Source organism: Ceratotherium simum, chromosome X (assembly GCF_057802395.1).
Source record: "Ceratotherium simum simum isolate JZ-2026a chromosome X, ASM5780239v1, whole genome shotgun sequence".
NCBI lineage: Eukaryota > Metazoa > Chordata > Mammalia > Perissodactyla > Rhinocerotidae > Ceratotherium > Ceratotherium simum.
In genome coordinates, this window is record NC_141940.1 from 7,031,857 (window position 1) to 7,045,391 (window position 13,535).

A 13,535-nucleotide genomic window follows, 5' to 3' on the forward strand; every position below is an offset into this window, starting at 1 on the left:
TATAACTTTAAAAAAAATCAATTTACGTATGTCACAGACACAATTATTTTCTTTAGAAAGTAAAGAAAACTTTGCTAGACGATGAATAACAACATAAAATCTCTGCCTTATTTAACACCAACAAAAGTATATGTTGATAACATTACCCAAGTTGCCAAAATCGCATCACTATGTAGGACCTGAACCACCACCAGTGCTTTTCATACAGTTTTTAACATTCTATAAAAACTATTTTTAATAAGAATTCGGATTCTGGTTTGATGCACAAAAACAGAACTATCAACTTTATTTTATAAGTAAACATGACAAAAATAGGAACTAATTTTTGTCCTTTTAAAACGCTCCATCAGGTTTAGATGACTGGGACAGTCTCCTCTGCTCTGAATGGTTTGTGTTCTTCTCAATGGGAAAATAGTGCTATAGGAGAAAAGTAAAATAGAGTTAAATAACGTAAAAGGATTAGTATACATACATCACACTTTGTTATAAACGGAAATGACTGCAACAAAGTTCTCAAACTCTGTATACTGAATGTTATGACTAACTTATGTATTTTCAGTTTGCCAGTATATCATCATATATTACTGTGAGGTATACAGACAAAATACACTATAGCAAATACCACTACAATGACAATTTCTGAATAACCAAGTTAACTTTTACGCCCCAATGAATGGCCCACAGAAATCAAGTTTTGTTAGTCTAGTTATAGTGTCACATATGTGTGCATGTGTGTGTATGCATACATATGCACATGTATGTATTGCATTAAACTTACACAAAGTAATATATAGGTATGTATAATAATATACTTGTATGATTATTATTATATATACTTATGTATCTCCTTATATAAGTAATATGTTATATACATACACATATAATACTGTATAAGGATTTTCTTTGGTTTCTTCTGAGATAAGTCACTTTTCTTATTCATCTAGTCCAAACCTCTCATTTCACAGCTTGGTGAACTGAGGCCCAGGAAAGTTAAGGGACTTGCCCAAGTTCCCAAAGTAAATAATGGCAGAACTGGGACTAAAGCCAGAGTCTCCTGACCCCAAGTTCAATGGTCTGTTATTCCACTCCTCTGCTTCTCTGTATCTGAGGCTAGAAATTAACACCTTAAATTTGAGTAACGCATTGCAATTTTCAAAGCATTTTCACAGACATTATATTGTTTAAGCTACACAAAAACATCTCAGCTGATGCTTTTAGGGAGCTGAAAGGTTAAGTTACCTGCCCAGGGAAACATCACTAATTAATGGTCCGAGCCTCCTGACTCCCAGTCCAGGACTCTATTCCCTGAAGTATACCTCTTTTCTCACCAACCATTTTATCCTTACTTGGTCCTTCACAATTATTTTGGAAAGCGGAGACTCAAGCAAAGGCTAGGGTATCTGTAAGCCTGTGCAAGTGAGGCCAGGTAGTTCTTGGGTATGATTCTGGGATCCCCTCTCTCCATCTCTCCTAATGCTGCATTGTGTAAGTCTGGAGAGCGGGTAGCTGAAACTAACAGCTAGGATCCAGGATTCGGTCACAGATCTGTCAGACTCCTGAGGCTATGCTCCTTCTCCTGGATAGGTGGTATGGTCAACACACATGGGGCACTATGGCCATTACGATTTAGCAAGGGTATCTATCATGGAGCCTCAGAGTCAGAGTGGGCAGATTCCATTTCTTTGTTTCCTCTGAAGGGCTGAACTATGTATACCAAATAATGTGGTACCCAAACAACTTGGCACATTTCCTGTCCAACTTCCTACCATCCAAATATCCCTAGTGATAATATCATTTCAGAAGCTGATACTCCTGTGGTCCAAACATTTCTGGGGTAAAACATAAGCATCAATCAAACCAAGATGATGGAAACAAGAAGAAAATATTAAATATTTCAACTTTATATCCTACTGTCAATTACCTTTAGTTTTGCTCCTTTTCATCACCTAATCCTTCCTCATCTTCCATTATTGCCCCTAATACTTCTGTATCCTCTTTTAGTTTGTTTCTTTGTTTCTTCAAACCTTTTAAAATTCTGTTGACTTTCCTTCGTAAATGATTGCCCCATTTGCTGTAACATTAAAAGTTCAAAGTGAAACCTTATTTCAGAACAATAACAATGGCAAGTTAGAAGGAAAAGGCTATTTGCCTACATAACTTTTTACACATTTACACCTGATTGTTTAACTCACCAGATTTAATAAATCTGATAGAAAGTATTAAACTTGGCTCACTCATATTTATCATTATAACCATTATTATAACTCTATATAGAGTCATTTTGATCATTTGATCCGCCATGACAGGAGTGCTGTCCTACTTCCCTCTGCTGACAACAATGTTACCCATCCTTTAAGACCTAGCTTATATTATTTTGTCTAGGAAGTCTTCCCTTTCACTCCTAGCCTATAGAGATTCCTCCCTCCTATGAACTTCAAAACTAAATAGTAATAGTTTACATTATATTAGCATCTACAATTTTAAAGTTTTGCACTTTCACTCACTATTACCATCATTTGCTATTTCATCCTGTACTTGTGTTTGTGTGGACAGTGAGTGAAGGGGGGCACCTGAGAGCCTATCATAGGCCAAGAACTTAGCCAGGCGCTTTACATACTTTATCTCATTTAACTCTTACAACAATCCTAAAAGGTGGATATTGTGTTTCCTATTTTGCAAATGATTAAACTGGGGCTTAGAAAAGTAAGATAACTCACTCAAGGTCATACATAGCTAGTAAATGGAGATGCTAGCATTTGGACCTAGGTCTGTCTGACTCTAAAGTACAGACTCTTTCCATTAGACCACACTGCAGCATTAGCTAATAATGACTAATAATGACAAGTAGGATAGACTTTCTACGTGCCAAGGCCTGTATATAAGCATGCCATGCGCATGGTCTAATTTAATCTGCATGATGACTTGATGAGGCAGTTACTATTTCTATTATTTCCATTTTTCAGATGGGGAAACTGAGGCATCAAGGAGGAAAGCAACTTGCCCAAAGTCACCAGACTACTCAGTAGTGAAGCCAGGATTCAAATCCAGACCTGCCTAAATCTAAAGTCCAAACCCTATCCACTACGCTAACTTGTCTCTTTTTTCCCTCTGAGCTTGGAAATAACTTCAGGCTAGAACTTTACCTCCTAACTTTTTATACCCCACAGAGCCTGGTACCCAATGGGAGCTCAGGAAATGTTAGTTAATTTTTATGTTTATAGAGCTTTCACTTTCTAAACACCTAAACACAAGCCAAGGAGAAAAAACAGAAATGCTTAAGGCAGAGGTAAGGATGGAAACCAAAGAGAAAGAAAGAAAGATTTGCATTCAATATTCTGAAGAGGTAATGACAAGATACATATTCCCATCCTCTCCTCAATGCTAGGTAGCATACAGAAGTGGACACCTGACCCCTGACAGTGCTACTTAGCCATAAAGACAACCAGGTTCTGAGCATGTGGGGCCCAGAGATAGACAAGCCTGCCTTTGAAATGATGACTTTGAAGGTAATACTCACTTTTATTCTCTAAACTGCATTACTGAGTTGTCACTGAGCTCCACTAGGTAAGACAGATGTGGAACAAATAAACACCTTTTTCTCAATTAATCATAAAAAAGTCTCCAGGCATAAATGAAATACTGGGTGAAGACCAAACATATATTTATATGATTTACCTATGGCCTCTTTATGTTGCAGTTTTTTTTAACTGCAGTCTCAAAAATATAATAACTGAAACAACTACATATTTCTCAGTCCCCTGGGGCCAGATGTGTTTCGGAATGCAGAATATTTTGGATTTTAGAAAGGTAATAAGGCATGACATACTGAATATTACGATACTCCCATGGGGTCTAGGGGAGCATCTCATAATCAAATACAGTAATATTTCTGCAAGAAAATACATGAATATTCACTACAAGCATTAAATAATGACTAGAAAGAGTCTCAGGTCAGGTCAGATCCAGTTTTGCTGCCAAATGAGTTAGACAAAAAGCTTTAGGCTTGCAGAACTTCTTGAGTTTCAGAATTTTAGATAAGACATTAAGGACATATTTTTTTCTAATGCTGCGAATTCAATATATCTTACTTTACATAATTGAAATGACTATGTTTTCTTTATCCATAGACTTTATTTTAAATGTAATGATGTACATTTCACATTAATTAACAAAGAAAAATGCAATTACTCCAAAACCCACTGCACTGCTCTAGGTTAGAGGACTTGGTTTTAGGCTCAGCCTTCTAACATTTATTACTGAGATCCGAAGTTAGATAGTCTACCCAATATCTATTGAGAATGCCTAATGGGAAAGTAGAGTTGAAATGATCTGTCCAGTGTGCTAGAAGTGATTTTCTTCTTTTCATATAAAATGTCATATATTGTGGCCAGCATACTCACATTGAAACGTACAGACCAACTTATCCCATACTCATTCACTGACTGACACATTTGCTCATTTATGAAATAAACACTATTCTAAATATTAGAGGCATAAAGATGAATAAGACGTGGAACCCGCCCTCAAGAAGCTTAAAATGTAGAAGAGAAGACAGATATACAGGCTGATAATTATACCACTTTGAGATAAGTCCAAGTAGAAGCAAGCAAAGATTGGCAGGAGACAAAGAGGAAGAAGCCTGATCCAGTCTGGGCAGCAGGTTTAGGGTAAGCTTTCTAGAGGAGGTGACATTTAAGCTGAGGCCTGCATCCTGAGTGGAGTGAGCCAGATAAAGAAGAGTAGCGATGGGGAGATGTATAAGAGCATTTCAATCAGTGGGTTGGTACACTGTGTGAAAAGCTCAGAGTGGCGAGGCAGTGTGCTGTTTGTAAACATCAAGTAGAATGGTGTGGCTGGAAACACTAAGTGGGCCGAGAATTTCTAGTAATACGAATCTACACAGTTGTGGAACTTTTTTTCCTCTAGAAATTCCCAGGAGCGTAGATCTAGGAGCAGAGAAGTGGTGTTTCAATGAAACAAAGGGGCTACAAAGAATGGATTTATGTACCAGGCAATAGGATCCAGGCTGGATAAAGAAGTCAGATGATGTTAAAAAAACAGAAGACCAAGAAAAAACAGAGAGTTAAAGAGCCTGAAGGTCTCAACGAGAACAGGTGTAGCAAGAGTAAAGAAAGGAAAAACCTAGAAGACAAGGCATCTATGGTCAAAGGGTAGGATTTTGAAGTTTAAGATTTCAGAGACTCAGAGGTTCAATTTTTGATGAATGACAAGGTTCAGGATATGGGCATGAAAGCGAGTGGCCAATGCAGAGTGCAGGCGAGATTCCTCAGAATTGAGTACATTAGGGAACTCTGAGGCTAGGGGCTTAGATGGCTCAAACATGGACAGTAAGGCCACCCAGAAGATGATAAGATGGAGAAGAACATAACACCTAGAAAGTGCCCAGACCAAAGCAGGAGCTCAATAAATATCTGCGGAAAGAATGAATGAATAAAGAGTTGAATTGTAAAGTCTAGTGCATTTCCAAATGGGCTTCATACAAGATTCATTTGGGGTGCTTTAAAAAATACAAATTTCAGGACCAAACCACAGACTTACTGAATTAGAATCTCTTGGGTACAGTCCGAGAATCTGCATTATCAAATATTCCCAAGGTTACGTCCATAGAAGCCATCTACAGACCAGAGTTTGAGAAACACTGGTCTAGTGGGCTGACTTTTCCATGTTTCTTAACAAACTCTAATTCATTAATATAAATTCTTTAGGATAGTTTAAAGAACGTAACATTAATTTTATACATAGGAAACTTTATAAGTTTAATTTATCATTTGCAGTCACAAAGACAGTCAGAAAATCCACAGAAAAGACTAACTAGATTATTTCAATCAGTATTTATCGAGTTGCCTACTACATGGCCTAGACACCAACGGTTCTCAAACCTGAGTGTACATGAGAATCACTAGTTGTGCTTGTTAAAACACAAATTGCTGGGCTCTAACCCCAGAGTTTCTGATTTAGTAGGTCTGGGGTGGGGCTTGAGAACATGCATTTCTTACATGCTCCCTGGGGATGATGGTGATACCGATAAGGGACTCTATTTTGGGAACCACAGCCCCAGACTCAAAGAAGTATAAAGCTTGGTCCCTTGTCCTCATGAAAGTTACAATTTAGCCATAGAAAGAAAACTAATAACAGGAAACAAAGGATAATTATGTGTTAGATTATGTAGAAGAGAACATAAGGGCAGAAAGAGGTTCTGAGAAAAGATAAAATATTGGGATCTGGAGCAGTTGCAGAATACTTCATGGAAGAGTTGAGGCAGCTGCCATTTGAAGATCAGAAAGAATTCAAATAAGTGAAGAGGATGAAGAAGAACAATCCTAAGACCTGGGAGCAACATGGGCAAAGGAACAGAGGAAGGAATTAAGCCTGGGGTATGCCAAGAAAAGTAAAGATAGCTCTTTTGCTGGAGCAAAAGATACATGGAGTGTTATAAGAAATATTATTGGAGTTATAGAATGAGTCCAGTACAGATGATTTTGAAAGTCACAGCCCTTTGAGTGGACTTGAAGCAACAAGATGCCATTGTGTTTTTATCTACATTTCTTTTCTTCCTATTTCCTATAGTAGAAAAAGCAAGGAACTCAGAAGACAGATTGGAATTCTTGCCCTATCACTAAGTAATCTTAAACAAGAAGCCAAGCCTCCCTGTACCTCTCTGTTTTGAAGGTCAAATAAGACAATGTATGTGAAAACACTATATAAACTGGAATAAGCCGAACATGCTTATTGTTTTTATCTGTACCTTTCTTATAGAGTGTGACTTTTTAGCTCAGATACTTATACATACCCCTTATTAGGCTATATGTCCCTTGAGAGCAGAGAGCACGATCTGATTCACTTTTCTTGTCCTGCACAGCACCTAGCACAAGGCCTAGAATCCAGATATTCTTGAATGAATGCATTAGAAGTCCTTGAATGATATAATGAAATGAAATAATACTATTTTAAGAAGATAAGCCTAGCAGGACACATTACAAGATGGATTAGAAGGAGAGATTAGGAGTCCAGGTATATGTCCAAATTGGCCTGGCAAGCATCCTTACTCATTCCCTCCTTCCTAAGGGCACAGCCATACATTCCTATTGAAGTGCCAAGAAACTTCTCCAGGACTCAACTCCTAGCCATCTTCCAAACCCCACTTGCATTCTCATCCCAGTTATTATCTCTCTTGTATGAACTTTTTGGATTGGACATATTATGATGCCTTCCTCACTTCCCAATCCTGCCTTTGCCCTTAGATGCTAGCTAGCCTTGTGTTATGGACTGAATGTTTGTGTCCCTAAAATTCATACATTGAAGCCCTACCTCCCAGTATGGCTGTATTTGGAGATAGAGCTTCTAAGGAAATATTTAAGGTTAAATGAGGTCATAAGGGTGGGGCCCCAGTTGGTAAAATTAGTGTCATTATAAAAAGAGACACCAGAGAGCTTGTTCTTTCTCTCTGTCCCCACTTTCACATGCATCAAGGCCGCATGAGCACATACCAAGAAGGTAGCCATCTGCAAACCAGGAAAAGAGACCTCACTAGAAACCAAATTAGCTGGTATCTTGATCATGGACTTCTAACCTGCAGAACTGTGAGAAAATCAATGTCTATTGTTTAAGCCATCCAGTCTGTGGTATTTTGCTATGGCAGCCCTAGAAGATTAATACATCTTGGTTCCCTTTTGCTTTTCTCCTAAAACCACTTACCCAGGACAAGAGCTGACAGCATACAAGGCCTGGACTAAGCTGTGACAATTAAATGGGAGAAGAGGCAAATCCCAGACTCATTCCAAAGGAAACCAAAAAATGACAGGGAGACTAAGATAAGAGATTATATATTGAAGATAAAGGAAATCAAATAGTCGTTTACAAATAACTCCAAGGTTTCTAGCCTGGGAGACCAATGAAATCACTGACAGAAATGGACAAGTGTCAAGGGGAGATGATTTGGGAGAAAAAGAAGATAAGTTCAGTTTTGCACATGTTGCATTTAAGGTGCTAACAGAACATCTAATTCACGAGAGCAGTTGGAAATATGGAACATGTAGAGGTGAGGATTTCAGGATTCAGATTTAAGAATCATTCACCTAGAATAGCCCAGAATATTATGGTCAGAAAGAACCTTAGAAATTATCTAATTCATTCTTTACTCTAATTTTATGAGAAAACCAATACTAAAAGAAGTTAAGCTCACTATAAAACTGGTGGCAAATGCAGAACTAGAACACAGATCTTTTTAAATGTTCTCTCTGCTACATACTTGTAATATTCTCTGGTAGATGAGAATAAGGCTTTGGGAAATAACCATAGTAGAGAGAAGAAAGAAAAGCAAACTGAGATGGATCAGAATGGTAAGAGGAACAATAAAATCCAAGGAAGAAAAGATTCGAGATGGGAGCAGTCAATAGTGTACTACGTAACAAAAAGGTCAAGCTGGATGGGAATTGAGAAAAGGTCACTGCATTTTGCAATGAGGTTATTAGTTTGGCAACAAACTGTTCTTTTTAATAGTACCTACTATTCCAGAATTCTCTAAAATGCTGCTCTTGGAATCCTTGCAATGGGAACCTCAGACATATAATCCGCATATAATGAGGTTCTCTTATTAGTTCAGTAACTATATTACCTTGAACAGGGTCCAAGAAGAACCAGCTTTATGCGAATTTCAAATCTATAATGACTCATGTTAGAGCAGGGTTCCAGTTTGCTCACATTCTCATCTGGTCATATTTTGTCAAAGTTCTTAGAGCCTAGGCCTACTTTCAAAATTTATAGGTTATATTTCCTTTCTCTGAATTCACGTATATATAATCCTAGGAACTTCAAACCTTTCAGCAGTTGGCTAATTGCTGCATAAAGCTTTTCAAAATAACATTACTAATTATATTGTACAGTATAATGAAACACACAAAACATAGGGATTTGAAAATGTAAATGTCTATTTTTGAAATTCAATGGGTGATGATTTTTAGGCAATTTTTGACACATTTATTCCAATTCTTTACCTCCCATTCTAAGAAAGTAAGTGGTATTAAGACTATCTGCATAATGAAAACCACATTATAATACAGAGAATCACGCAGCAGGATTTGTCTAAATGTAGAAATTTTCAGTAACAGCCATCTGGCAAGCAGCAACATTGAAAGTGTATGGGGGATGTGCTATTTACATCATCTGTGTATCAGATGATCTACAACCTTAAAAAACATGGCTTTTCATTAGTTGAAAGAAAACATAGTTTTGTCATTTTCAGGCTGAGTTCTAAATTTTTTCTTAATTCAGAGTTACAAATTCAATCTGATAGGAAGAAAAAGAACGTGAAAATGCACTTCATCTGAGTTTAATAGGCATGGTATTATAATGTTTGAATTTTCCACCTTACCAAAGCTATGTACACACTCAAGTATCATATCACTATATAATACACAGATGTTTAAACTGGCATATGCATACAGATTAAACTTTATCTAAAAACCAATAAAGACTAGAAACTGAATTTGGCACTTGAGACTACTATTACTGGCATTCTATTACTGTAATGGGAATAATTCAGCCACCCCCCTTCCCCTCTATTCCCCTAGAGCCCCTCCCCTGCTTCCTTTTGTTCCTATCCACCTGATCTTTTCCTTCCTTCATCTCTATGTAAGTCTTAAGCCTACCAGTAACACAAACCTAATGAGTCTTCTGATCCCTATTAATGAGAATAAAAACAGATCTTACATAACCTTGAGGAGATAATGAATTTCAAAACACATCTTATATGCGAGTTTAATAAGGCTATTAGTAGCAAATCTTTAGAAAGCTTTTTACTAATGCTCTCTGCTCCCTTTTGTATATGTGCAACCAGTTCAAGCTGGCTTGAGTTCTCTGTGTACCTGGTTCATACCACACCTGAACTCAGGTCAAGCAGAAGTAAACTAGAGATTCAGTTGTAGATTATTCCAGGGGCAAAGTTCAACCATCTCTGCTTAGAAATGACAAGCAGTTAAGGAGTCTACAGTGAGGAGACCCCATCTAGATGTAATGAATTCTGCAGAGGAGCCCCCTTTCCACCTAACCCAAATCTTGTTGTCCCTTCAAAACTCAGCTCAAATAGCACCTCCACAGTGCAGCCTACCCTGCCCTCTCTCATTCATCTTGATCCCCATTGCCTCAGAACTTTTATAAGTTATTGCTACTGCTCATTTTAGTCCTTAATTATATTCCATCTTATATTGTTATTTAATATGTCATGCTCTGGATTTATTTTAAGGTAGATTTAAGCTTCTTAAAAGTAGGGCCTATGGTCTTAGACGTTTCTATATCCTCCACGATACCTAGCACAAGGAAACAGTGACTGAATATGGTCAATTGTGGAAAGTATGAATTAGGCACCAAAAGAATGAAATACATTTGACTCTGGAAAGTGATTATCCTCTTCACCACAACTGCTTTCATTTCTCCCACCTGCTCATATTACTTCTCATTTTTCATCCCTCCAGCTCTTGCCAGTTGTTACCTGCTTAAGTGATCTGGAAATAAAAGGCATTGTCCAAATTGCAAGAGCTGGGAAACATCAAAACATCATTCATTTTGGCTTACGACTGAAGGCAGGGAGGAGAGATATAACAGTGTTTTCCTGAAGGAATGTATACTTAATATATAGGACAGGACCCAGCAGGAGGAGGAGCTTAAGAGTATCTTCCAGTGCCTTAGGAGTTCTTCCAACAGAGAGGCCCAGATCCTGTTACTACAGATCTGCATTTGGCTTTTAGCTCCTCCGATTTAGACAAACAACAGCATTTGGCTTCTTTCTTTTCTTTTTTAAACCATTACATACTGATCTTACTGCTGAATCTATTTCCCTCTTATAAGGTCATTTATTTTACCTACTGTAATATTTTATCTATCTCTTTATTCTTTGAAATGAAGAACAGGAAATGAGTTAAAGGGATAGTTCTAAAGAGATATCTTGCCCCCAAAAGGTGGGTTTAGCATAAAGGGATAGTTCTAAAGAGATATCTCGCCCCCAAAAGGTGGGTTTAGCATGCTTTGGACTCCATATATGCTCCTTGTTTGGTATCAAGGATAGGATCTTCATTCTAACACAATTATTTCCCTTCTCTCTAAAATCAGCTTACCAGGAAAAGCTGACAGTGCCCCATCCACCCTCCACTGTTCCTGAAAATTCAGCTAAGCAGCGAGTTGAAACTGACAACGCTCTGGAGTTACGACCAGCCAGCCTTGGTGGTCTAGTGGTTAAGATTCAGTGCTCTGCTGCAGCCCAGGTTCATTTCCTGGTCAGGGAACCACACCACCCATCTGCCTGTTGTCATACTGTGGTGGCAGTGTGTTGCTGTCATGCGGAAAGCCATTCCAGCGGTTTTTCAAATACTGGCAGGGTCACCCATGGAGCTTCCAGACTAGGAAGAAAGACCTGGTCACCCATTTCCAAAAAAATTGGTCATGAAAACCCTATGAATAGCAGCAGAGTATGGTCTGATATAGCACCAGAAGGTGAGAAGACGGCACAAAAAGACTAGGCAGGGTTCAGCTCTGCTGTACACAGGGTTGCTAGGAGTTGGAATTGACTCAATGGCAACAACAACAGGGGACAATCCTTTGAAATTCATTTTAGAGAAAAATCCAGTGTACCTGAACATCCCCATAAAACTTCTTGGCAGAGGCACAATAGAGAGACCGTATGAAATTATTATACCAGGGCTATTCTACCAGACACTCTAAATTGCATGGAATAATCATAGCCACCAATTTCTAGCAAATATTATTTCATTTTTATTCATAGGTTATCTGTGATATGAAATCAAGCTTTGGAGGGAAGAACTCCCAATCATCTGGGAAAAGAAAAAAAATGAGAGAGGCCTAGGAGTAGAGATTATCTACTCAGTATAGGAAACCAAGTGAAACTGAGAAGATCATATGCAAACTGGAAGAGTTGGAAAGCTGTGACCCAATAGTGTCTTCAAAATGGTCTGAGAAAGTGACGTAAGCAACAAGAAAGTTTAAATTACTATAGGACTGCCTTCCAGGCTAGCCAATCCCATCAACTGTATTTCTTTATTCCTTCAACCTTAGGTAAGCATCCACTATATATGAGGCACACCTTGCTATGAACTGAAAATGTAATGATGAATATGACACATTCATCAGACTCAAGGAAAAGGTACAGAAAAGCCAAAAAAAAGACACTGATCTTTATGGAAAATAAGGTAATGTGTATAGTCTAATAAATCTTCTGGTGAAATCTAAACAATTTTTTGGTAACTCAAATACCACTTTCTCATTAACTCGAATAAAAATATCAAAGATGCTTTATCAACAGGCACCTTCTCTTTACCAGAGAATTTAAGGAGGCACTCACTCTCAGGGTCATGCTAGTGCCGACTACACTTGCACAAACCTGAGAGTGAGTGCCTCCTTAAATTTTCTGCTCCTCACTCACCTCACCCTAGTCCTGGCCCTGCTCTCTACCTCCACACCCACTCTGTCCCAGTAGGTGGGGAGCTATTAAAAAACAAAACTTAGAAACATCATGCCAATAGCCCACTGAGATTTTGTGTAAGATGCTAAGAAGAAATCTGATACGAATTGACTTAAATACAGACCAAGGCTTTAAGACCCAATGGTGGATGACCATATACTAGATGGAGACTAACACTTCTGGGAATCCCTCTGAGTTACAGTTAATAACCACCTCAACTTCATGCACCCCCAGCTCACTGATTTATTTTTCCTTCCAACTTGGATTTTGTTTGATGAGAGAATGTACATACTATACAAGAGGATGTCTTAAATTTACAGAAAAATAAAATAACATGCATTTAAAAAATATTATGGTAACTCTACTTTTAGGTTTTTCCCAAGCTACCTTCTTTTAAACAAAAATGACCCAAACATAATCCCTGTGTTTCTGGAGCATTTGAATAAATGTGTCTACACAGAAATACCCAAGTATGCTCAGCAACCAGCAAATAAAAGTTTATGTTTGCCTACCTCCTCCGGCAAAGAGAGCAGCAATAAATGGGCAGACATCCCAGGATGAGCATGCTGATCACACTAAGCCCAAACATCCGGAACATCTGCATAGGCTCTGTTGGTTTAATTATATCCTGTTACTTTTACGACTTAAGCAAGAGAAGCAAATCTGAGTTCTTTCATAAAGTCACTATAAGAAAAACTATCAGTTAATAAAGTAAAATAAGGAGGTATTCTTATATGGCAGGTAAATATCCTTGCTGCTCTGTTAAGTAGTAGGAGTTTATGAAATGTTCTTGAAATATAACTAAAGGCTACACTTTAAATACATGGCCCCCTCCATGCTAGCCTTAACAAAATGATCCTACTGTTTTTGTGAACAGATTATTACAACTCATACTGTATATTTCTTCCTATGGCCTAAGTATGTTTTTTCCTTGGCCATATGTTACACATCCTAGAGCACTCGAGGAGTGAATTAATCTATGAATAGTTAACTTGATAAAGGACTGGCTTCTTAAATGTTTACTTTCAAATTATAAAACATTAAA

The 13,535-nt window shown here is 37.9% G+C and overlaps 1 protein-coding gene across 3 annotated transcripts in view; it reads right to left on the reverse strand.

Annotated features, from left to right (window-relative positions):
- Window positions 1-256: 256 nt before the first annotated feature.
- Window positions 257-13,535, reverse strand: part of FMR1NB (FMR1 neighbor) — a 36,987-nt gene continuing 23,708 nt past the window's right edge. Inside the window, exons 3-5 of one of the 3 annotated variants that reach the window (XM_087427739.1) lie at window positions 13,003-13,099; window positions 1,922-2,071; window positions 359-417 (exon numbers count right to left, since the gene is read on the reverse strand). In XM_087427739.1, coding sequence (XP_087283865.1) covers window positions 1,924-2,071; window positions 13,003-13,099 — 245 coding nt within the window. In that variant the 3' untranslated portion in view covers window positions 359-417; window positions 1,922-1,923. Of the gene's footprint in view, window positions 418-1,921; window positions 2,072-13,002; window positions 13,100-13,535 lie in introns of all 3 variants that reach the window. The other 2 variants (XM_087427740.1, XM_087427741.1) reach the window with 2 other exon arrangements.